General features: G+C 44.9%; 3 protein-coding genes across 3 annotated transcripts; 2 read left to right on the top strand and 1 right to left on the bottom strand.

Moving 5' to 3' along the window:
* Window positions 1-8240: 8240 nt before the first annotated feature.
* On the top strand, window positions 8241-12869 carry grpel1 (GrpE-like 1, mitochondrial). Its single transcript, XM_034676220.1, has 4 exons — window positions 8241-8385; window positions 10026-10173; window positions 11027-11108; window positions 11949-12869. Exons 1-4 carry the CDS (start codon window positions 8318-8320, stop codon window positions 12293-12295), a joined length of 645 nt encoding a protein of 214 aa, XP_034532111.1. The 5' UTR covers window positions 8241-8317; the 3' UTR covers window positions 12296-12869.
* Window positions 12870-15438: 2569 nt separating this feature from the next.
* Window positions 15439-20463, bottom strand: tada2b (transcriptional adaptor 2B). Its single transcript, XM_034676388.1, has 2 exons — window positions 19852-20463; window positions 15439-19152 (listed from the first exon to the last, which is right to left on the bottom strand). Exons 1-2 carry the CDS (start codon window positions 20119-20121, stop codon window positions 17944-17946), a joined length of 1479 nt encoding a protein of 492 aa, XP_034532279.1. The 5' UTR covers window positions 20122-20463; the 3' UTR covers window positions 15439-17943.
* Window positions 19950-23245, top strand: ccdc96 (coiled-coil domain containing 96). Its single transcript, XM_034676389.1, has 4 exons — window positions 19950-20639; window positions 21439-21855; window positions 22199-22543; window positions 22613-23245. Exons 1-4 carry the CDS (start codon window positions 20358-20360, stop codon window positions 22937-22939), a joined length of 1371 nt encoding a protein of 456 aa, XP_034532280.1. The 5' UTR covers window positions 19950-20357; the 3' UTR covers window positions 22940-23245.
* The last annotated feature ends 1256 nt before the right edge of the window (window positions 23246-24501 follow it).

Genomic DNA, 24501 nt, shown 5'->3' with positions numbered 1-24501 from the left:
GATGGGCAACCAGCAGTGGAGTTTAAAACCTTCCTCAGTATCTCTGACGCAGCGTCTCTGCTTCATGAATCAGAAAGCTTTCAGAAGCTCAACTACTGACCGAGTCGTGAGTCTTTATTTTGAAGCAAAGCAGAACATTTCACTGCTAAAGATCAGTCGATGAACCCTACATGACGAGACTTTCAATAACAACTTTGTCAACAACAACAGAGGTGGATAAACTCATCAGTCTCATATTTATAAGCAGTGGCAGTTCTGGGGAAGGGCCAACAGGGGCCAGTGCCCCTGTAAAACTGAACCTGGATCCCCCCTGTGCCCCCCCCCCTCCACACCAAACAAATATTATACAATAAAAAAAGCCTCTGTATCGCGCCAATGTTACAGGCGGAACACATGCGTGTGCCACTTGGTTCCAGTCCCTTAGAGTGCTAAGGGACTCATGCTGAGTGTAAACAGTCAAACAGCTGCTGTCAGTCTGCATTTTGATCTAGTACACAGTATATATGTCTAGTATATAGGGATGCACTGATGTTTTGCCAGTTTGTTCTCAGCCGTTCCTCGCCCTTCTCAGTCTCTTTTGTCAGGGTTAAATGTGTCCCTCTGACAACACCCTTGGCCCCAGCCTGGCCCCCCCAGTAAAATTGGTCTAGAACCGCCACTGTTTATAAGGTCAGAGTTTCAGGTTTGAGCTGCAGCACCAGGACACTATTCACTCCATGATTTCTGTGTAAACTTTCATCGAACAGAAGCAAATATTAAGCAACAGTTAAAAAGACTAACGGGTAAACTCCACCAGATCCGTCTCCGCTCCATCACAGCTCCAGATCTGATAGGTTTCATTTTCTAGTCAAAGGGTTAACTTTCACTGGATCCACAACAAACCGTCATGATGAGCGGAGCCAGGCCTGGAGTCAACAGCTCAGAGGTTTTCAGAGGACGATAAAGACAACATGGATGAAGAGAGGAGGAGGAGAATCCTTGATTCAGTAATTACCACGGGAAAACCTTGGTCACATGACTCCAGCTGTCTGGAGGTCCTGCTCCGATGAACGAGAGAGCACAGAGCAGGACGATAGGTGAGCTTCCTGTCTGATCCCATCATTACAGCTGAATAGCTCTGCTCATGTTGTGTTTTTACAAAGTGAGCAAAATCTTGTCTTTAAGAAAGAACATAAAAACCTTTAAAAGAGAAACGGAGTCTCTAAGAGAGAACATAAAACTCTGCATTAAACTACAGTTTAAATAAAACTTAAAAGGAAGTCTTGTTCTTATTAAAGAGGGAAAAACAAAACAAGTTTGAAAAGGAGCAGAAACTGATCAATCCACCTGATCTACGCTCCTGCAGATCTTCATCATGAGCAGCTCTCACTGAGAACAGGAGGAACTCTACAGGTCAACTGACCCTGTGTGCAGGGTCCATTATTATACAAGAGATCCCACTGAGTGTGTATGAGTAACAGAGAATGATCCTGAATCATGTGTTCAATCACAGAGAGGGTAAGCTGCAGATCTACTCTGGAGCACCGTCAGGTTCCGATCCTGGGTCTGACCATGGTTCAGATCCTGGTTCAGCTCCTGGTTCAGCTCCTGGTTCAGCTCCTGCAGGAGTGTTTGAGATGTGAGCAATGATGGAGCCGGCTCTGTTAAATTAACAGCTGGTGAGTGTCCGTCTCGAGCTGTCCTCCTGCGGCTCCATAAAACTAACGCGCATTAATCTTCATAACACCCAATTATCCATGAAAGTTTCGTGACGGACAGAGCTACGTTAGCAGCTGCATGCTAACGAGCCGGACCCCCGCCGTCCAAGGTTTACCTCCCCCTGTGCCGTCTGTGTTTCAAATGATGCAAGAGCTGCTTTATTTATCTGGACTACATACACACACACACACACACACACACACACACACACACACACACACACACACACACACACACAGACACACACACACATATACACACACACATACACACACACACACAACACTACACACAGTGAAAGAGACGGAGGCACAAACACACACCAAGGACGGCCATGAAAAATTCACTGCGTTTAGTTTTCTGAGCGGTCATGCTGCGTCTGATTCTCTCCGATTTTATATCTTTTTTTCTGAAGGTTACAATAAATAAACACACACACACACGCGCGCGCGCACACACACACACATACACACACGATCAGATCACTGAACAACACCAGGCTGAGTCCTGGTCTGAGGCGTCTGAAACACAAGATCAATGATCATGGTTTCTGTATTTATGATGATAAACTGTAAACTGAACTTCAAGATGGAGCTCACACAGACAAGTCTATAGCTGACTGCAGCTCTGTCGCCTCTTTTAGCCTCTCTGAGTGCCTTGTTTTGGTATTTCTGTCTGCTCATGTTTATTAAATGCACTTTGAGCACATTTCCCTTCTCTCTCTTAAGTAGTGTTTTTCAAACAATCAGATTTAGTTTTTATCAACATTCACTCAGCGTCCTCGATTTTAAACACAGACACACAGCAGTCAGTAGGGATGAAACTGAGAGACAGAAGCCTGAAAACACACAGAGAAAAGCAGCTCATGTTAAAGATATTAAACGAAGACTGAACACGACACTTAGTGTTTAAAATGAGTACTGCAGTCCAAAGTCAAAATATAGTAGAGAGCTGACCCTCCTCCTCCTCCTCCTCCTCCTCCTCCTCCTCCTCCTCCTCCCCGTCTTTGAGCCAACACACTCACAGTATAAATCCCATCCCAACTCGTAGCTTGTTAAATTAAAGATCATTTTTCTGTTTACCTGTCAGCAATCTGCTCACCTGATCAGGAGAACTGAACCGGCTCTGTGTGAGTCCTGAAACTTCTCTTTGTTATTCATCCATTGAACTTTTTAGGTAAACAGAACCAGTTCACCTGCACGCTTCCATCACTGCTACATCTGTTGGTTCACCGTGATAACTGATCTCATATCTGACAATTTGAGGGGTGGCGTGGGGGCTTAAAACTACAGAACAAAAACAGACTGTTCAGACCAGAATCTGTTCTCTGAAGGGTGACTGGCTGTTGCACTGTCGTCAGAGAGGCCACTGTTTCAGCATGTTTCCTAAATGTCTGATGATATGATGAAGATCATGTTTTCAGTCAGCAGATACATCACATACTGCTCCTCTAAATGCTGGGCTGTCTAAAACACTCTGAGCCAACATGATGAGAGCTGAAGATCACCAGAGCTCACAGTCAGGCGTCTCAAACAGGCTGAAACGTTTACCTTAAAGTTTATTCTCTGTTAGTTAAAATAAAGTGTGTGTGCAGCTGTTAGTAATTAACACACTCTGTGTACATGGAGCATGAACACACACTTGAACCTCACACACACTCTGATTGATGTTCCACCGTCATGATGAGCAGACGATGATCGACCTCGCTGAACTCCTCAGGAGCAATTATCTGAGTCTGGGTCCTTAAAGTGCACACATACACACATCCCTCTAAACACACGCAGGCACGCGCACGCGCACACACACACACACACACACACACACACACACACGCACGCACGCACGCACGCACGCACGCACGCACACACACACACATGCACACGCACGCACACGCACACACACACACACACACACAAACACACACACACTCCCTCCCTCCCTCCCCCCCCCTGTATCTCATATTCCCTCTGCACGGTCTGACAGGTGTGACCATGTGTTAGCTGTCCCCCTGCAGACGGACCCTGAGCGCCCTCAGTCACACTCTGTCAGCACGGCGCTCTGACGTCTCACCCTGCTGATGGAAACACACAAGGACGAGGAGCAGAGAGAGGAAGACCATGGTGTGTGAAAACAACAACGAAGCTGCTCACTGCAAACGCACAGGTCTCAGAGTTTCATGTTCACGACTCTCTGATGAATCAGAGTACTGAAACAGCGTCCTGTCCCTGAGGTGGCCGTGTCTGTGATCCTGATTCTGTCAGGTGATCTTCACGCAGGTAAACTGAATTAAATACGAGACTTGATGTGTTTCTCTGTCTCACCTCGTGGTAACTCTGCAGCTCAGAGCGATCATTCTGACCTACAGCAAACCTTCACGGATGAACAGCTGATTATCACTACATGTGTTAACCCGGGTAGCTTCAGGCTGAGAGACTGATCCATATGTTCCTCTTATTGACTCACAGCATGCAGTCTAACTGTCTGTACAGTGTGATGATGGTTATTTTAGATATTTAAATGATGGTGCAGGTTTCAGGGGTCAGAGACACACATTTGATGCTGAAATGATGCCCAACATCAGTTTTTGAATCAGTTGAAACATTAAACTGATTATTTTTGGTTCTTTTCTCTGGATTCTGAGTTCTTCATCTCTAAGTCTTTGTGGATATGATGATAAAGCTAAATCATGATGCTGGCTGAGTAAACTAGTTCAGGTTAAACCTCAGAGCCATAAAACTTTAACTTCTGAGGCTTTTATTTTGCTTTCTCTCCTGACCAATGCCAAACTTTGTTTCCTGTCTTGGTAACACATGCTCTTATTTTGAAAGGACGTAAAAGGTATACAGTGTGATAAAGTAAAGTGATGGTAGTTTATGAACACGGGTTGAAGAAGGTCAAGCAGCACATATACAGAGGTGATGATTAGAGTCTCTCTGTCGTCACCAAGGCAAACACACGCACGCACAGAGAGCGTACACACACACGGCAAATCACTCCGACTATGAAGGGTCCTTTGTCTCTCTCTCTCTCTCTCTCTCTCTCTCTCTCTCTCTCTCTCTCTCTCTCTCTCTCTCTCTCTCTCTCTCTCTCTCTCTCTCTCTCTCTCTCTCTCTCTCTCTCTCTCTCACGACGATTGGTTTCAAAACAGCACTCAGGTAGGTTCAACTCCCGGTTTCGACCATTCGCTGTATGTCTTCCCTCGCTCTCTGCTCCCCACATCTCCTCTCAATTCTGTCAATTCATGGAGCTTTATTGGCATGACTATTCAATGACAATGTTGCCAAAGCAACCTCTCTCCCTTTCTCTCCAGCTGTCCAGCTGTCCTGATAAAGGCAGAAATGCGTACAAGTCAGATTCGAGGCAGGACAGCACCACATCAGGACAAGAAAAACCACGTCATGAAGGGAAGAACCTTGTCAGGACAGAAGAGTCTCAGACAGAAACAGGAAAGAGAGAATTCCAAATAAAGAAAAGACCCAGAACCAGCAGACGGGTTCAGAGTCAACACAGAGAAGTCTAAAGACGAGCCACAAAGACAGAGAGCCTTGAGTCAACGCAGTCCTCAACAAAGACTACAGAGGTCCTGATCAAGATACCAAAGTCCCCGGTTCTGACAGGGAAGTTCATAATCAATCTCAGAACAGACGAGACCCAAGTCATGGCAGGAATCTAGAGAGGACTAGGAGAACCCAGCATCTTCTCCATCCTTGTTCCTAAGCCACACATCCAAAACACACAGACCCTCATTAACAGACAACAGCTGGAGGTCGAGCTGAGTTAGAGGTGGAAAGAGAGCTTACAACATTTACTAATTAATTTATAACTTATTACAAAAGTCTGACAGCAAGACAGCAAAGTCTCAAATCAAGATGTTAAAGGTGAAGATGAGGAGAAGGTCAGAGGTCCCAGATAAAACCAGGAAGTCTCCTAGACACTGTTGAACTCACTTTGAGACTGAGGAGTCACACTCAAGTCCGGAGTCAGGACAGAAAAGACCTCACTAGAGTAAGAGGATGGATGAGTCACAGGTGAAGACACCTTTAGTTTATGTAGAAAGAGTGAACTGCTCCTTTAAAGACTGACAGACTAAATCACAAAGAAAGTTTAAGTTTAAAAACTGAACTGACTGACTGCTGATAGAGTCTCTTTGATTCTAAATGTTTGAATCAGACCAAGGATTCAGTGTGTGTGTGTGTGTGTGTGTGTGTGTGTGTGTGTGTGTGTGTGTGTGTGTGTGTGTGTGTCTCTAGCTCTACTTTAAAAAAAGTGTTTGAGCGCCCCCTACTGGTGGCCTGTACTGGTCAGCCGTGCAGAGCTCAGTGAGATGACCTGAGCGTCTGGTTCCTCCTCTCTGAGTCTGATCCTGGTAAACAGACTTGGTCTCTGCTGAGGTCTGGTTAGTTGTGTCGGATGAGGAGATCTCTGAACATGAATAATTGAACAACCTTGACGATGTTGTCTTTGAATAAAAACTATCTGTACTCTGAAGCGCTCTTTATTCTGGTGTGAGCTTTCTCTTCCTCCGTCTGTGCCCTTCACTCCTCCTCTCTCCTTTCTTTAAATGACACCTCTGGTAAATAAACAGCTCTATCTGCCTCTGCATCCCCGAGGCTGAGAGCTCACAATCACTATTCATAAGGACTAAATCCTCGGCCCAGATAAGCTCCCACAAACACCCTGAGCTCAAAGTGTGGAGGGGAAGAAGAGACAGCAGAGGGATGAAAAAGGGGTCAACAAGAGAACCACAGATTATCAAACCTGTCTCTCTTTAACTTCAGCCTCTGCAGCTTTTTAAATGTTTTCATATTCAGAGCACCTGAAGGCAACACAAGGTCACTGAAAGCCTCACAAACAACTCCAATAAACGTAACGAGTGTTCACAACACCACGAGTCCAAAGTGATCAGCATGAAACAAGTATCTGCAAGGACGAGATCAGAGCCTCTTTAAAGGCGGCAACGACCTCATGTTCTTCTATAAAATATAAAAGGTTGTTTAATATTTATAAAATTGGTTAAATTAAATTAAATTATAATATAACATAATATAAAATAATTAAAAATAAACTAAAATCATTTAAATATATATTGAATATCTCCAGTTAAAGGTTGTGAGGTAAAGTGGGCAGGCTGGTTATATTATGGTCATTTAGCACAAAACAATATCCCGTTACTCTCTCCAATAATTTGATAATAAAACATCTCTAAAAACATTTAACATTGAAATGAGTGTAAAACTAAACCTGCTCTTCATGTCAGTAAAGTTCAATAAAGCAGACAGGAGCAGGCATTGGTTCCCTCCTCTCACATCCAACGTCTGCATGAAACACACCAATGTTTCCAGGATATTGGCTTTATTAAAAATATCATCATCGCCATCTCATTTGCAGAAAAACAAAGAATTCAAAACTCACTACAAAGAAATTCATGAAATGAGACATCTCAGGAGTCATTACGCTTTCTCTGAGTGTCCTTCTGCTTACCTAAGAACCACCTGAGGTCCACCTGAGGTCCACCTGAGGTCCACCTGAACTCCAGCTGAGATCCACCTGAGCATCAGAGGGCATCCTGACGACAATGGAGCCGCAGAGGATCACCATGTTTCCTCCTGAAAATAAAGAGAGAGAACATGACACATCCTGAAACTCCGTTTCACTCAGTGCAGACTCTTCCTGCTCTGAACTAATCAATACTCTCTGGTTGTAATAAATACAGTTATAGGTTGTGATCAATAAGGTGTATAATCGAAGTAGAAACCTAAACCTACAGCTGTGCTTCCCAAACTGTGGGCAGTGCCCCCTGGAGGGGTCCGGAGTTATGACGAACTAAATAAAACAATACAGTTCTGCATGCTGACAGGCCAACTGTATGAATGTGACAGAGCAGCTTGTTACTATCATCACTGTCACGGGGGGGGGGGGGGGGGGGGGGGGGTGCTAAAAAACTTTGAGAACCACTAGCCTACAGAAAGTTTGTGCTGGATCTGTGGAACAAACATGGAGCTGCAGAGAGGCCCAGATGAGTTCAGCAGATGTTACTGCCCTCACTGTGGTTATGGAGGGTCTTCTCTATAGGATTCAATATCTTCATTTCACACGCTGCTCCAGGGCTGTCTACTGGAACACGGATGAAGACTACTACTCTCTTTAAAGGTCTAATAAGTCAGTTTTACTTCCTGGTACCTCATCTTCACTGCCACAGCTCAGGTGCAGGTGATTTAACACTAAAGGAGTAGTGAGTGCTGACTGACACAGGTCTTATTTCTCGTCACCCAGCAGTGAGAATAACTCAGTTAATAAATACTAACATGTGTTTGATTCTCCTGCTTCTTCTTCTGTTGGGTTTCATGGCGGGTAGCCTTCATATCAGTTGCCTAACAGCCTCCTCCTGTTTGATAAGACTGTTTGAAAACTGTCCTTGGTCACATGTGCACGTTTCACCTTTAACTTTACCTCAACCAAACTACACCGTGTCGTCTTCGAATGTAATTGGTCGAAGGCGGGAGGCGTTCTTCGCACTGCTTTCCTATTGGTTGAAAGTGCACAGTGACGACATCGCGTTGGAGCGTTCCTTCAGCGTGCGGCACAGAGCAGCTTGTTACCTGCACGGGGACGGTGAGACATGGCGAGCTGGTGTGTTCGAGCGGTGCGACAGAGCTACTGTGTGGTGGCGTCACCTGCGCTCCTCAGGTGAGACCCTGTGAGGAGGACTGTTAGACCTGGAGGAGGCGTTAGCTGCTGTTAGCTCCTGTTAGCTCAGCACACGGCTGGATAACGTTACAGGCTTGTTAGCATAGTTAGCTTGACCTTTATGTTCAGACACAGCTGTTGGTGTTTGTGTGAGAGTGTGTGTTGCGTTTAAGTGTCTCAGTCTGAAGCACAGTCACGGTTTAAAGTGTCAGCAGGAACAAGATAATGAAATAACTTGACATGGTTAGCTATGTGATCAGATAGAGATGAACTAATGCTAAACTAACCTCCTTCAGGTGTGTGTGTAGTTTAACATGTTGTCACCTGAATGAGTTAAACTCTGTAATCTGCTGACTCTGTTTTCATCCTCTCCGATCAAACCTCGCTCTGAAATCTGCTCATCTCAAAGTTTTTGTAGTTTTTTTTTAGCCTGAAGCTGCAGATGACGTTGAGCTGACGTCACGAACCCACGCTCTTTCATTAGCGTGGATGATGACATGCGTTGAAATGTCTTATTCTTCCTCTCAGACGTCCTCTGACCCTTGGTTTAATCTCTAATCTGTGTCTGGATGAGAGTTGATCATTTAATTGATTATAAGTCAGTGACATAACATCCTGAGACTGAGAGCCAGGGACAGGTGTACTGTCTGTGACGTCATGAAGGTGTGTGCCAGACTCAACTCAACTTTATTTATAAAGCACCTTTCATGCATAAAACATGCAGCCCAAAGTGCTTCAAAGAATAACAGAGAGACAGAAGAAAACAGCAATGGTAAAATTAATAAAATAAAATAAAATCAATACAGTAAAATTGATAAAATATGTAATAGTGGAAAGAAAAGTTAAAAATAAGGTAGTTCTAACAAGATCAGATGGATACAAGAAATAAATAGATACATAAATAAGATAAATACATTTTAAAGCAATTATTATTATAATAATGATTAAAATAATAATTCAGTCTGAGGCTAAAAATAAATTACCTTAAATTAACAGCTAGATCAAAAAGGTAAGTCTTAATTTTATTTTTAAAAACACCCAGAGAGCTCGCCGTGTTAATGTCCAGAGAAAGAGAGTTCCAAAGCTTAGGGGTTTAAAAAACAGAAAGCCCTCTGGCTCTGAGACACACGAGGAACATTTAAAAGGGAAGCATTCGAGGACCTGAGTGATCGGGTTGGAACATAAAATGACAGGAGATCAGTAATGTATGTATGGAGGAGCAAGGCTGATAAGAGCTTTAAAAACAAGTCAAATAACTTTAAAATCCATTCTAAAATAATATAATATGCGAGTATTAAGAAGTGGAGTTATGTGATCAGTTTTCTTTTTCCTTGATCAATCTCTAGTTGCAGCATTCTGAACAAGCTGCAGTTTCTTGAGACTTTTTGGGCAAACCAGTTAAAAAGGGAGTTGCAGTAGTCGATGCGGCTTGTGATGAAAGCATGACGAAGACTAATAAGAGTACACTGTCTATAAGAGATCAACAGGTAAAATATGCTCTGTGTGATTATAATATTGTTTAATGTTGGAGAGAGAAATGATCGTGTTATCTGAACACGTGTGCGCTGACTGAGTGTCTCAGAGAGGAACTCTACAGTGAACCACAGGTCAGTCATGATGTCCTCCTCTTCCTCCTTCAGAGCGTCTCCCCGGTTGTTATGCACGGCCACGAAGCAGAAGAATGGCCACGGACCGGAGGACGAGGCCGAGAAGCCGGAGCAGAGCTCAGCTGAGAAGGTCCTGACGGAGGAGAAGACACAGCTGGAGGAGCAGCTGAAGGAGATGACGGTTAGTCAGAGATGTAGTATTATTCAATTTCAATTCAATTTGCTTTATTGGCATGATCAAAGACATGTTGTTGCCAAAGCACATAAGATTCATACACATACATTACATTCATTACATATTGTATATATTCCATATTTTATACGCATTAATGAACAATGGTGTCATCCATACAGCATATCTCAATGTTCTCACTTGATGCGGTATGCTAATAAAACGTTCCCCCAAAATCAAACATTATGGGATGGTGCGTCCCTCAGGCTGTGACAGGCAGACAAATATTTAGCAGACAGAAGAGCTGCTGACCTTTCCCCCAGGAGAACTGACAGTTTCTCTTCTGGGGTTAATGTTGGGAAGTCTGGTACCATTTTAGTAATTTCCATGTAGTCGGAATCTCTTAATAAAGAGAACTTGCCACAGTGGAGGAGGAAGTGCATTCAGTCTGTGCTGTGTTTGGATTCACAGCGCAACTCTAACCCTAAGACACAAACACATCGCTTCCTGTCCAGCAGTGTTATCAGAACCACTCTGAGCTGCACAGAGAGAACCAGCATCAGGTCTCCTCCTGTTCATACATGAGTTGTCTCTTCAGTCATGTAAGGTCGGCTCTGAGTGCTGACTGTTTTCATTTTAAGATGAAGCAAAGATGTGAGAGTTCATCCAGAGTCCGAGCACACGGAGAGGAACCACAGCATGACAGCTTTAACACAAGCTCCTCACATAAACATCTTTATTCCACTTCTTTTTACTTTGAAATAAAATTAACTTTACCTTAGATCTCGTATCTTTGTCGTAGTAACTGAGTTCTGTTTGTGTGTTCACAACGTCATGTTTGTACGTGTGTTTCTCTCTCCAGGAAAAGTACAAGCGGGCCTTAGCCGACACAGAGAACCTCAGGACGAGGAGTCAGAAGATGATAGAGGACTCTAAACTCTACGGTAACTCTCCATGTTTGATCTGTTTCCTTCATTGTTACTCATCTGACATGGGCTGTTTTTGAAACCGCTTACTATGCTAGCAGTATGTACTGATCTGGCAAAATCCAGTATGTGAACAAGAGCAAAATCTGCAGGACGCCAAAACTACCCGGATGTTGTACTAATTCAGGGAAATTTGGCAGGACGATCGGACCAGTCTCCCTTGCGTACTGTTTCCCACAATGCACAGCGTTAACATTCTGTTTCTTTTTTTTTTCTTCTTTTTTGATGGGGGGTACTCAGTTTTAAGGTGCTGGGAAAATTATTAAATCCCATATAAACCACTTCTTAACTTTTTGATCATAAGTGGATGCAAGAAGTAGTTTCTCTATCAGCTTGTTCGTTGTTTACTTCTGCTTTCCGAAACTGGAAATCAAGGGACGCCTGACCCAGCATACTGCAGAACAGATCCAACAGAACAGTCATATTACATACTACCTTCAAATGCAGTATGTACTGCATACTACATTTCTAGGTAGTATTTAGCAGGCCTGTTTGAAAACAGCCATAGATCACCTGTTGACATATCATGTGGTTCCAGGGTGAATAATCTGCAGTTGCATGTTCCCTCCACTAGATGACACCAGAGAGCTGCTTTAGCTTTTGAACATATGGTGCGCCTCTGTGAAAGAGCTGCTCTCTTCACAGTCCAAAGTTTCAAAGTTCTTATACTTTGAACAGAGAAGGAAACACAGACCCAGGACGCGTGTCTGTCTCTGCTCTCTGTCCTCTCTCCGTAGCTCCTTGGAGCAGCAGGAGATGAGACTCACTCAGCTCTAACATGTCTGTTTTCATCTCCAGGGATCCAGGGTTTCTGTAAGGACCTGCTGGAGGTGGCTGACATTTTGGAGAAGGCCACAGAGAGTGTTCCTAAGGAGGAGGTGACGAGCCAGAACCCTCACCTGAAGAACCTGTACGACGGCCTGGTGATGACCGAGGTCCAGATCCAGAAGGTGTTCACCAAACACGGCCTCCTCAAGCTCAACCCAGACGGCCAGAAGTTCGACCCGTACGAGCACGAGGCGCTCTTCCACGCCCCCGTGGAGGGGAAGGAGCCGGGCAGCGTCGCCGTGGTAACCAAAGTTGGCTACAAGCTGCACGGTCGCACGCTCAGACCGGCGTTGGTGGGCGTGGCCAAAGCCCCCTAGAGTCTGTGATGTAACTGTGACAGAGTGAGGTTTGTTTTGATGCCTGAGCGATGGAGGAGCTCAGGTACAGCAGACTGGTCAGGTCAGCCCGACACACTTTTACCCACAATCCTTTACTTTCATCAGCCGCCCCGAGGCCTCAGGACGGGAATCACATCGAGCAGGACTCTCTGGACCAGCTCCACCCGCTTTAAGATGCACAGTTTGAGTTAATTCAGAGGATCATCATAAACATTCAGAGGACGAGAGGCTGAGACAAATCCAGCTGTGCTGAGTCTCACCTGCTGCTGTCATTCCTGTCTTTAGTCTCAAACTCTCATCACCTTACCTGTGTCTCTCTCCATGTGTGTGGGGTTTAATAAATCCAGTGAATCAAGTCTGTAGTACGTAAAGACCGGTCTGAGATGTTACTGAGGCGGCTCTCTGCACTGCACTCACCTGTGAGGCTGCTGGGAGGTGGCTCTGTGACGTCCACGGTTAGGCTCACCTGTGCAGGACGCTGCTGTGAAAACATTAGAGCATGTGTGGATCATCAGAACCATCAGTTTCAGAATAAAGTGACCAACTTTAAAAAGTGTCTTTGATTTCATATTCCTCTGATCATCAAAGTTTCTTCCTCTGAATTCAAACTGTAAACCACGGAGGGAGAGGGAGGGAGGAGCATATAGGTACCGCGCCCGCACACAGGTAACACATCTGAACACAGGTAAGATGTCCGAACACAGGTCACACTTCTGAACATAGGTAGCATGTCTATGGGTAATGCGTCTAAATAGAAGTAACACCACACTAAGACATACTGTAAACCGTGATTCAAACACAGGAGGGTGGTCTGTTTACTCCTGAGCAGCCCGAAACGCTGTGAATCCACTTCAATCTGTAAACAGGAAGTTAGTCACAGCACACTAAAATTAACTTATCTAAAAATGATCAATAATGAGTACAGACGCTTATTTAAATGATAAGATTTGAGCAAAGAGGGACAGATTAATGTTTGAATTACCTGATAAATAAAACTATAAGTTAAAAATGACAGATTAAGGTCTTAATGGATACAAAAAAAGTCTGTTAAAGCTGCTGTTGGTAGTCGTGATATAAACATCAGTTCGGAGAGAGATTTCGAATGTCAACACTGCCCCTTCCCACCAGATTTCCTCTCACTCACCTCCCCCTCTCCTCTCTGCTCCCGTAACCCCGCCCACAAAAGATTGTTGTGCGCGTTCTATGAGAAAGAAGTGGCTTCCCAGCTAATCAGGGCGACAGAGGGTCGGGGAGTAGCTCTGATAGGTCCGTGATAACGGGAAAGAGGGGAATAAGAACATTGCTTGATACAAAGGCAACTGAAAACAGAGATTTTGCGATAGTTTCAAATTACTTCACTTACTGATGAGTAGCGATTGGTATTATGACCTTTTATCCAAACCCAGCAGGAAAATAGTAACGTTTTTACACCATTCCTACCAACAGCAGCTTTAATAAGTGTAAGTACAGAGACAGATAGCCAGGTATCATGCTAATAATAAGTCAAGTGGTTCTCTAGAACAGTGGTTCTCAAAGTGTGGTCCTGGGACTCCTGGGGGTCCGTGTACCATAGCGTGGGGGTCCGTGAAATAATTAAAACACATTTCTAATAAATTATAAAATTGTACTGTCATTAAAAACAGCATATATGCCATTGTTAGGATAACATTTAGTGGCTCAAAGGGATATGTGAGTCTTGCTACTGCTAATTTTCTGAAAGCTTTTAAGATCAATTACTTGAAAAGTATAAATGCTGTCATGTTGAGTCCACAAGGAATGAAATGACCCTCTGTTTTAAAGTATAAAAGTGGTATTTACATGATTCAAATTGAAGTGCACTCTGTTTATCACTATGGTACAGGTCTGAAGTATTTAGATTGATAAGTTTTACAGTACGAATAGTTCCAAGGGCATCTAAGAGTGCAAATGGTAGTAAGCATGTGCTTATTTTATTTTACAATTATGAGGGAGTCCTTGGAAAATGTACTCACCTGTAAGGGGTCCCTGGCTCCAAAAAGTTTGAGAACCTCTGCTCTAGAATGTACAGATTATTGATCAATAACAAGCAGAAAGTGAACCATAAAGGATCAATATTCAACTATTAGTAATTATTTAACTATTGGAACAAGTTGCTAAGTCATTTTTCAGTTAGAATGTGTAAAAAATAAAGATAAATGTGAAATAGCTAAAGTTAAAGGAGCTAACAGATGAACAGTTAGCTTAAATGATCGGAAAAACGTCCGAAACAGTCTAAAAAAAATAATCAATAACCACTTAATATTACTGTCTAAGTATTGAACTGTCACTTGACAGTTTGCATTGAGTCATTATTAATGGTTAAGATTGCCAAAATGATCAGCTAAAAATAAGAGAGATGTTAAAATGATTAGATTGGAGAGTTTTAATGAATAGCTATTCATTAAAATTCAGTACATAACATATTTAATATTAAATAATATTTCATTTACAGGTTTATATAAAACTATTAGGTTATAAAGTATAGTTATACATATTTATATATATCTATATACAATCTTTAAATATTAGTAATGTATTCAAGTTAAGTTTTCAATACTTTCCATCTGACCTCAGTTCTTCATTCAGAATGACTTTAAAATAAATATCTTTAAAACAGTGAATTTAATAAAAAAGGATGTCGAGAAAAAGTTAAATATTTTCCATCAGTTAAAAATGAAGCATTCTTCTCATTACTCATGAACAAAATGTTTAAATCTCTTTATGTTAACTTTGAAGATTGTGGCGTAAAGCTAAAACAACATGTCTGTGTGTGAGAGTATTTAGAGTTATTTTAATGATTGTGTAGTCTGTCTTTACAGACGTATCAGTGTTCATCAGAGTCAAACTGAGCTCTGATCACAGCTCAGAGTTTCACACCTGAGTTATTGTTCTGCATGTGTTAAGCACTTTAACAGATCAGTTATTAAAGAGTTTATTTCTGTGCATTAATAATAAAGAGTGAATCTTGTCAGTGCTGAGCAGTGTAACCTCATTGACATGCTGCTCTGCTGGAGCTCTGCAGACGGAGGAACAAGCCCTCCCTTTGTTTAGCACTTTCTTTTTCTCTCGAGTTTAAAAAATCAGTGAAGGGAAAAACAGAGTGATTCAGAATGATAAAGTATCTGCACTTTAATACAACTCCAAACACACCGTGTCATTTTCAACAACAACAAGGTGACAGGACAACAAACACAGCATCAGACTCATCAGCATGCCACCTCCACAGCCAGTGTCAGAAAACCTGTCATCCAAAACCTATTTATTACAAAAGCTATAAAAGGACTCAAAATACTGTACATCTCACACGTCCATCCGTATAGTCTCTCTTTCCCCGTTATCTTACAAAAATATTTACATGCTGGGACCGTAAGCAAACCCTCCCTTACAAAAAATACTCCCACTGAAGGAAAATACAATATTTTCATTTCACAATTAAACACTTTGAACGTTTGGTTCATGCAGAAATCTGAATCTACATTCAATTTACAGCCATCAAACTCATGGGACAGTTTCAGGTCATGTTTGGTTTACGGGCTCTGAATCAGATCAACAGTTCAAAAGCTTTCAGTCTCTGACCTCAAAAGACTTTTTTTTATCATCTGACCAAACTTACTGAGGCTCACGTCTCCTCACATCTCTTCACATCTCCTCAGTTTTCAGGCTCCATCAAATCTCCATCACAACATGTCAGTCAGCAGACACGACGCTGACGCAGCCGTGCACAGAGCGTGTGTGCACATGAGGTGACCGACGAGGTGTGTGAAAGATGACATTACGTCTGTAAAACACGGGACGCTCATTATCTAAGGACAATCTCAGCCCAGGCGCCTCAGAGTCCTGAGTATATTTAGTGCTGTCCTCTCTCTGCCTCCTCACTGACGTTACAGAGACTGTCTGCAGTATGAATGAATGTTTTCAATGTGTGTGTGTGTGTGTGGCGTGTTTTGGTTCAGGGGTTAATCTGACCACTGAATAAAAAGCTCAAAGCTTCAGAGGATCTCTGAGGATGAGGACGTGAGCGTGAACATGCAGTGAAGGGGAGGAGTCATATCCTGCGAGTTGAGTTAAAACACTCGTACTCAGTCTTTATCACTTTAAGACGAGCCGGCAGCTCTCTTTGTAATAACCAACAAACGAGAGACCACGTCCCAGCTCAGTCAGACGGCTCCTCAGGTGTTCGTACAGGCGAAGAGTTTCATCAGTGTGTTTATTACATGTTTTCTAAATCAGCATGTTTATCCTAAAACAGCTGAAATCAACTCAAAACGAAACACAGTGCGTCTGCTGGGGACTACTTTCTGCAGAGGACTAACACACATTCAGTGCTGTGGTCTGAGTCAAATACAGTGTAAACGGCCGTGAAGCAGCCCGCACCCAGTCTCAGCGCTTCACAGGTAACACAGACCTGAGGCAGAGAGCAGAGTGTGAGACACACGCCTCTTCTGCCTCAGCGCTGCTGTCTGACTCCACACGGGGTTAAAAGGAAGAAAGAAAATCAGCTGTTATTTAAAATCAGACTTTCTCCTGACACAGATCAGAACTCACAGCCTGAGACAGAGTCTGTCTCCTCTCTCACAGCCCTCTGAGGCAACTTACAATCAATCAGTTCACATTGCTCACTGTCCTTCGCCCAGCTCAGCCTGAAGAGAGACGCTGCTGCAGGGTCAGACACACCCGCAGAGAGAGGCAGGGACACCTGTCTGACCCCCTGCAAACATGAGGTACTGATATTACTCTGCATGTTTGAAACATCCGCCTCTTCTTCTCTCACATGTCTTTGGTGTATGCGTTAGCAATATGAACACTGATGAGACCAGGACTTGAGTCTGAGGAGTTAAGTGCCTTTAACCTGCATTCTCTCACATGTCCAGCAGGGGGGGGCTCCACAGGGTGCAGACATGAGTCTGATGTTTGAAAATAAAGACCCTTATGATCTCAAACACTGGACACCAGCTCAGGTACACTGCAGAGCCTGAACACCAGCTCAGGTACGCTGCAGAGCCTGAACACCAGCTCAGGTACACTGCAGAGCCTGGACACCAGCTCAGGTACACTGCAGAGCCTGAACACCAGCTCAGGTACACTGCAGAGCCTGGACACAAGCTCAGGTACGCTGCAGAGCCTGGACACAAGCTCAGGTACTCTGCAGAGCCTGACAGCCAGAACAGAGTCTGCATCAACACGCTTCACTGACTCATTCTGAAAGCAGGGCTTGGGTTAGTCCGCTTCGTGAACGGACTGTGTTTTCAGACTGGACCAACATCAGGAGGCTTCAGTCAGATCTCGTCCTCCTCTTACAGGCTGAGAGACGAAAGACAGAAACATTACACGTGGATTAAGTTTATCTGTGGGAGAGTTTGAGAGAGCCTGAAAACACTGTACGTCTGTCCCCGGGTATCTGTTCAGAGAGGTCTACCTGCTGACACCTTCAGTGAACCTGATGGTGACCAGGTGAGAGTCCACATCCTGTGAGGAGTTCTGTGGCCCCGTGTAAAGACAGACCCTCTGCTGTATGAGTTCGTGTTTTCAGCGTCCTCTCTGAGTTTGAACATATTTACACAGTCTCCGTACGAACACGTAGAGACAGCAGTCCGGTCCCCCTGACCTCGCTACGAGGCGTCTCTGGAGATCCAGCCGCTCTCAGTGAGGAAGGTTAGGATGCGCTTCTTGAGCACCTTGTCCAGGTAGCTGGGCAGCCTGCTCTTGGCCGGGATGCCCTGCCTCTTCTGCAGGTGGTCTTTGATGATGATGGTTTTGACGGTCAGGTATCGAGCTGGGCTGAGGTTCAGAGAGTTACACAGAACCTTCTCTCTGTCGGACAGCAGCTCGAAGCCCGTCAGGTTCTCTATGGCAGAAAACTCTCCGTCTTTGTTCTCCTCTTTGATCCCAGCTCCAACACCCAGCCCTCCAGCCACGCCCCCACCTCCTCCTTGTCCTCCTAGTCCTAAACCCGAGCCCAGCCCGCCCCCTCCTCCGCTGCCTCTCTTGGATGTGAGCACACTCTTGTTCTCCTTGCGTTTCTCTCGTTTGTGGCGTGCTGCTTCGTACTCGGTAGACTCTTCGAGGCGTGCAATGCCGTTGCGGCGGTAGCGCTGCAGCTCTCGTACCTTCGCCCTCAGAACTCGCTCTTTATGCATGTTCTCAAAGAAGTCCTCAAACTCTCGATGGGCCATGAACTGGCAGAGCCCTCTCAGCCTCACCCTCTGGTCCTTCTCCTCCTTGGTGATCTTCCTCTTTGGTGTACCGGGTACAGGACCGGAGCCTGCGGCTGCTGTGGAGCCTGATCCTACAGTCCCACCTCCAGCTCCTGCCCCTCCAGCGCCCCCTGCAGCTCCGGTCACACCCAGCGTCCCCGGTTTCTCCTTTTCCTTGTCTTTCTTGTCTCGACCCAGAAACCCTGGCACCAGGTTGTAGTCTCGGGCGATGTTCTTGCGTCGCTGGCGTTCTCGAAGCTTACGAACGTACATGTCCACGTGGGCGCGCTTCATTTCTATCTCAACGTCCTCGTCGTCATAGTTCACAGACAGCCCGCTGATGAGCTTCTCTGCGTCCTGGTCGTATTCGATCTCGTAGTCGTCACGCAGCGGCATGTAGCCCAGCTGCTGCTGCTCCGCCAGGCTGATGTCCAGCGGAGGAAGCGGCGTGGTGAGGCTGGGCGACAGCGGACCTCCGCTCGGGCACGTATGGTCCGTCACTCTGTTGGGGATGTTGTCGGGGATGCACGCCTTTCCCAGGTTTCCGTGGATGTACATGGTGACGTAATGCTCCATGACCTCCAGAGGAGTCCTGGACGCCCCGACGTGAGCCGCCATGTCCTCCTGAGAGACGAAAGCAGAAACAAAGATCAGTTCTGTGATCAGCTGGACGTCTGAAGGTCGTTCGTTCAGTTATTTAAGTTATTGATCATATCTAACTGATCTACAAACATTATGACGTTAACATTTACTGAATCAGTCAGAAAACAACTTCAACTAAAATCAATGATATGGAGGAGTCATCTCTAAAGTAATGAATCTGATTTATAAAGTTTGTAAGGTAGACTCAGCTTTCTGTACACCTGCAGCAGAACATCACCTTCACGCTGTTATGCACCTTAGAGACATCCTTCATACCTTCCTCCTCTGTTTCTGTGCTCTCCAGACTCTGATAAGAGCAGTACAATACAACTGACTACCTCAAACTTGCACATTGTACATTGCACATTCAATTGCACTATGACAGAACTACTCAATCAGTCCATGCACAATATTTATATTTCTATATTTATTACTGATGTCTTCCTTTTTAATATCTCCAAATACGAGATCCTAGTTTTAAAGAGTCCTCTGTGATGGATTTCTGTAGATTTATAGAACTTTAGTGAGACTCGGCTGGTTCCGGACTTTCCCATTAAGAGCTCGTTTATCATAAAGCTCATAACTTCATTATTACAGCTTGACTCTAACCGAACAAGCTGATCCTCTGAGAGCTCCTGAGACTCATTTTAAATAGAAATACAGTAAAAAAAACTGAAGTACCCAATTTCCGAATCCGTACTGTTCGATGGCATCGAGCAGCGACTGCTCTTCCCTGCTGGTCCATCCTCCCTCCGCCTCGGGACCCCAGAGAGAGAACCGACCGCCGTCGACCTGCTGGTAGCCGTGCCATCTGCGGTGATTCCCGAGTTCTGCCCCCGCAGAGAAGCACTCCGGACACAGCTCGATGTCCGGGCAGTCGGTGCAGCGGAGCCGCAGGTTCGTCACATCAGCGAGGCAGTTCACGCAGTACTTCTTCCCCAGGTCGGCCATGTTGCCTGGCTCCTGCTTCTTGTTGTTGGAGGCAGAGCTCCGCGCATGCGCACCACCAGACTCGCCGCGCGACCTGCTCACATCCTGCTCGTTAATATTAATGAGAGCGGGCTTCTGATTGGCTCCCGTGGATAGTTTCCAGGACAACCGAAACAAAACGAACAGTTCTAAAAGGCTGATGGAGGCGCGAGCGCTAAAGCTGCAGACATTTTAATAAAACTGTTTCTGATCTAAAGATGGACTTAGAGGCAGAACACCAAAACCAGGAGGAGAGGACAGATCCAGGGACGGCAGGGTCCGCAGAATCCTCCAATGAGGACTCTTCTCCAAAGACTGGCTCTGGAACTGAACCGATCCAAGCTGACTCAGTGGGTTTAGATCATGATGCAGAAATCTCACAGAGAGCGCCCCCTGGTGGTGCAGCAGCAGAACAACACCCCGAACACAAGCCTCCTGACTCTGATGTGAGGATCAGGACAGAACCGGGGACCCAGGGAGCAGTGGTGGACAGTAACAAAGTACATTAACTTAAGTACTTTTTTTGAGTATCTGCACTACTTGAGTATTAGTTTTTGAGGGAACTTTTTGCTTTTACTCCACTCCATTCAGAAGACAATTATTGTACTACATTTCTATCAATGCTCTAGTTACTCACTACTTTTGCTTTGACGTCAGCTCATGAATTTCCTTCTCTTTTCTTAAATCTGATCCCTAAGACAGTAAAATGTGTTTGTGTAGTTCTGTTTATCTCAGTGGTTTAGCCATACCTGTAAATCATATTTCACTCAGATCAGGTAGTTCATCTAGAGGTGGTTATGATGGCTATAATTCTCCACCTGAGCACCCATGGGCATATCTTCAGCCCGTGTTAGAGGTTTTTGAAATGAAGAATGATACGTATCATTTGAAATGTTCTCCCTGTTTCCCACTCTGCCCAAACATACAAAAATTCACTGTCCAACCTGAGAAAGTGTGTTGAGCTACATAACATTTGTTTCATTCCAGATCAACATTTCAAACTAAGTTGTCTGTATAGTAACTTAGTTGCTGTTTTATTCCATGGTATAGTTTTCAGAGATTTCAAGTAATGGTTTCTAAATAAACAGAATGTAACAGAGTGTGCTTCTATGTAGTCTTGACTGCATTTATGTATTTTGAAAATACAACGTTTTAGATTTTTTAAGAAGTACTTTGAATACTTCAGTATTTTTAAAAGCAAGTACTTTAAGTCAAGTAATAGTTTGAGGGATATTTGACCTGGAGTATCTTTACTCTGACTTAAGTAATGAAGCTGTGTACTTTGTTCACCACTACCAGGGAGACAGTGTGGTGTTTGAGATCAGCAGCACTGAGGAGGATGGAGCTCTCAGACTGCACCTAGAGAGCCCAGACATAGAGAGCACCCGTCCACAGGAGGAGGAAGAGGAACCCGACCCTGCAGCTCCTGCAGACTTCAGCTACGAGGAGCACACCAGACTCCTGCAGGACCTGAATGAGCAGAGAGAAAGAGCCTTCCAGCGCAGCAGGCAGCTGCAGGGGAAGCTGCTCGAGCTCCTCAGCAGGAGGGGGAGTGAGGAGGCTCAGGTGGAGCGACCCGAGTCAGAGCAGCAGAGGGAGTACGAGCAATTCATGACCCTCCTTACAGAGCTGAAGCAGCAGATCCACTCAGAAGACCAGACCGCTCAGCAGGACCAAGAGCAGCTGAGGTCACAGGCCCAGGAGACGCTGCAGAAGGTCAGTCTGACCTGGATCTGACCCTGGATCTGATTTCCTCACAATATTTAATAACTGCTCATACATCATTAAACACATCAAATAAAACAGGTCCATGAAAGAAAGATGAAATATAATGAAACGATCCCGACACGTTAATAAGCTCAAACAAAGTGTTGTCTTTTGTTTTTGACGTTATCATTAATGTGATGATGTCTAACCAGACATCAGAACATCAGAAATATAAAACATAAACAGGTGGTGTGTCTGAGGCTCTGCATGTCGATCCAGAGGCATCATGTCTAAGGTAAGTGTGAGGACCACTGCGTCCCTCTTTTTAAACACATCTCGTTTCCATCCTCAGGCGGAAGACAGATGGCGAGCGTTTGTGTCCCTGAAGCAGGACGTGGCCGTGTCAGTGCTCAGCCGGCGTCTCGGTAAACAAGCCGCTCAGGACCACGTTGAGGCGACTCTCGCGGCAGAGCAGCTTCTCCAGGACGAGCTGATCAAGCTGCGTCTGAAGCATCTCACCCTGAGGACCAGGATCCACAGGCTGGACGCAGAGCTCAGTGACGGGGACCAGCAGAGGGACCCTCTCCAGATCCAGTTTGAGCGTCTGCAGGCCGAGCGTCTGGAGCTGAGGAAGCAGAGAGAGAAGCAGAACGAGGAGTCTCTAAAGATGAGGAAGAAGAGTAACAGCAGCTTGGAGGTAAGAGTTCATGATTTCATCCTTTCTTCACAAACTAAGAGTCCGACTGAGTTTTTCCTACTCCTTCAGGTCCTGTCCCACATAAAGGAGAAGCTGTTCTGGACCCAGGCCGAGGTCCAGGACAAGAAAGGGCAGCTGGCTGAGCTGGAGGCCACGCTGACCTCACAGAGGGGCCACCTGAGCAGGATCAAAATGTTCCACAAAAACCTGCAGAGAGACACCCAGAGGCTGAAGCGGCGCAGTGGGCTGCTGGGGAACACGGTCCTGCTGAGGGACTTTGAGGACACGGTGGACGCCAACGATCTACTGGAGGAAAAACTGCAGAGACTGAAAGGCCGGAGAGCCAAGGCTGTTTTCAGATCGGACAGGTGGAAGAAGAAAGTGGAGACACCTTAATCCACGAATAAATAACAACAAACAGCTGTTTACTGTCCATAACCATGGATGACACGTCTGTGGTACTAAAGTGAAGTCAATGCTGGCTGATGACAGAAACATGTTTGACTAAACCCTGTAACCCGCCATGTTTCTACGGCAGCTCAGAGCGGACAGTGACAGACGTGTTTGAAAGTTGTGTTGAATGCTGGAAGAAGAAGAGTCATGCACGTAAATGTGGAGGACATATTTGACGCACATTTACAGTTTATGTTTTTAATGTATGCAGTCTTCATTTTAATAAAGCAGTAATCTGACATTAGCTCAGAGAGCGCTAACGTTTCAGCTGATGTATGGAGATGGTCTGGCTCACACAGGCTGAGGGACGGTTTCTGATGTGGGTCAGACTTTAAGGTAATCAGGTGACGAGATGAAGGTCAGTTCAGAACTGAGATGGATAACTTCTGTCTCCATTTTGGGCTCCTCCTGCAGTTTCACCTGCAGTCATTAGATGGCAGTGCTGTTGAGACTCATGACAGGAGAACACAGACAGACAGAAGAGCTCAAAACCCTGAATCCTCAGTTTCTCAATCGACTCCATCAAATCTAAACACAGTTTAAATACTAAGACCTGTTATAGTCCTGTGTTTATAAAGGAACACAGCAGAGGGGACACTTTAATCCTCTCAGACTAAAATATGTCCACATACAGACAGACACCTTCACTGGGATTCAAACCCAAAACAATCTGCTGCAAAGCAGCGTCCTTATCCATCATCCCACCAAGGTGCCTGGCAGCCACTGCTTTTTCTGTCTTTTCAATTCACCCAATGTTGCAGTACAAAAGCACAGCTCAACCACATTGTTAGGAACCCGTTTCATTTTCACCTCACTTTGGAAAGCCCTTACTGGGATCTGAACCCACAACCATCAGAGGGAAAGGCAGGAGCACTTTCCATCACACTACAGAGCTGCTTGGATGAGCTTACTTTAGTAGATCTTTTCATTTCACCACTTGTTTATTGTACTTCTAAAGGACAGTTATTAAGAAAGCACAGCTAAACCACTTTGTGAGAAATATGTTTCATTTTCACCTCACATTAGGAGCCCATACTGGGATTAGAACCCCCAACCATCAGAGTGAAAGGTAAGAGCAATTTCCATCACACTACAGGGCTGCTTGGATAAGCTTATGTTTGCAGCTCTTTTTCATTCTACCATTTGTATATCATACTTCAAAAGCACAGATATTATAACAGTGAGAGTAAAGTCTCCTAATTCCATGAACCATGGGCAGTCCTAGTCAGGGATTTGAGCCCAGGATCTTGGTATGGAAAGGCAGCGGTCGTATCCACAACACCACCAAGGTGCTTGGCAATGATTGCCTTTTTAGGTCTTTTCATTCAACCACTTTGTTGTAGTTGTTTAAAAGCACCGCTCAACCAAATTGTGAGGAACCTGTTTCATATTCATCTCAGCGTTCTTATCCTTGACCCCACCGAGGTGCCCGGCAGCCATTGTTTTTTTTCTGTCTTTTCAATTCACCCATTGTTGCTACATTTCAATCTGATGGATGTGCGTTC

The sequence above is a fragment of the Notolabrus celidotus genome, chromosome 23 (assembly GCF_009762535.1).
Source record: "Notolabrus celidotus isolate fNotCel1 chromosome 23, fNotCel1.pri, whole genome shotgun sequence".
Lineage (NCBI taxonomy): Eukaryota > Metazoa > Chordata > Actinopteri > Labriformes > Labridae > Notolabrus > Notolabrus celidotus.
This window is presented reverse-complemented; position numbering and strand designations above follow the sequence as displayed.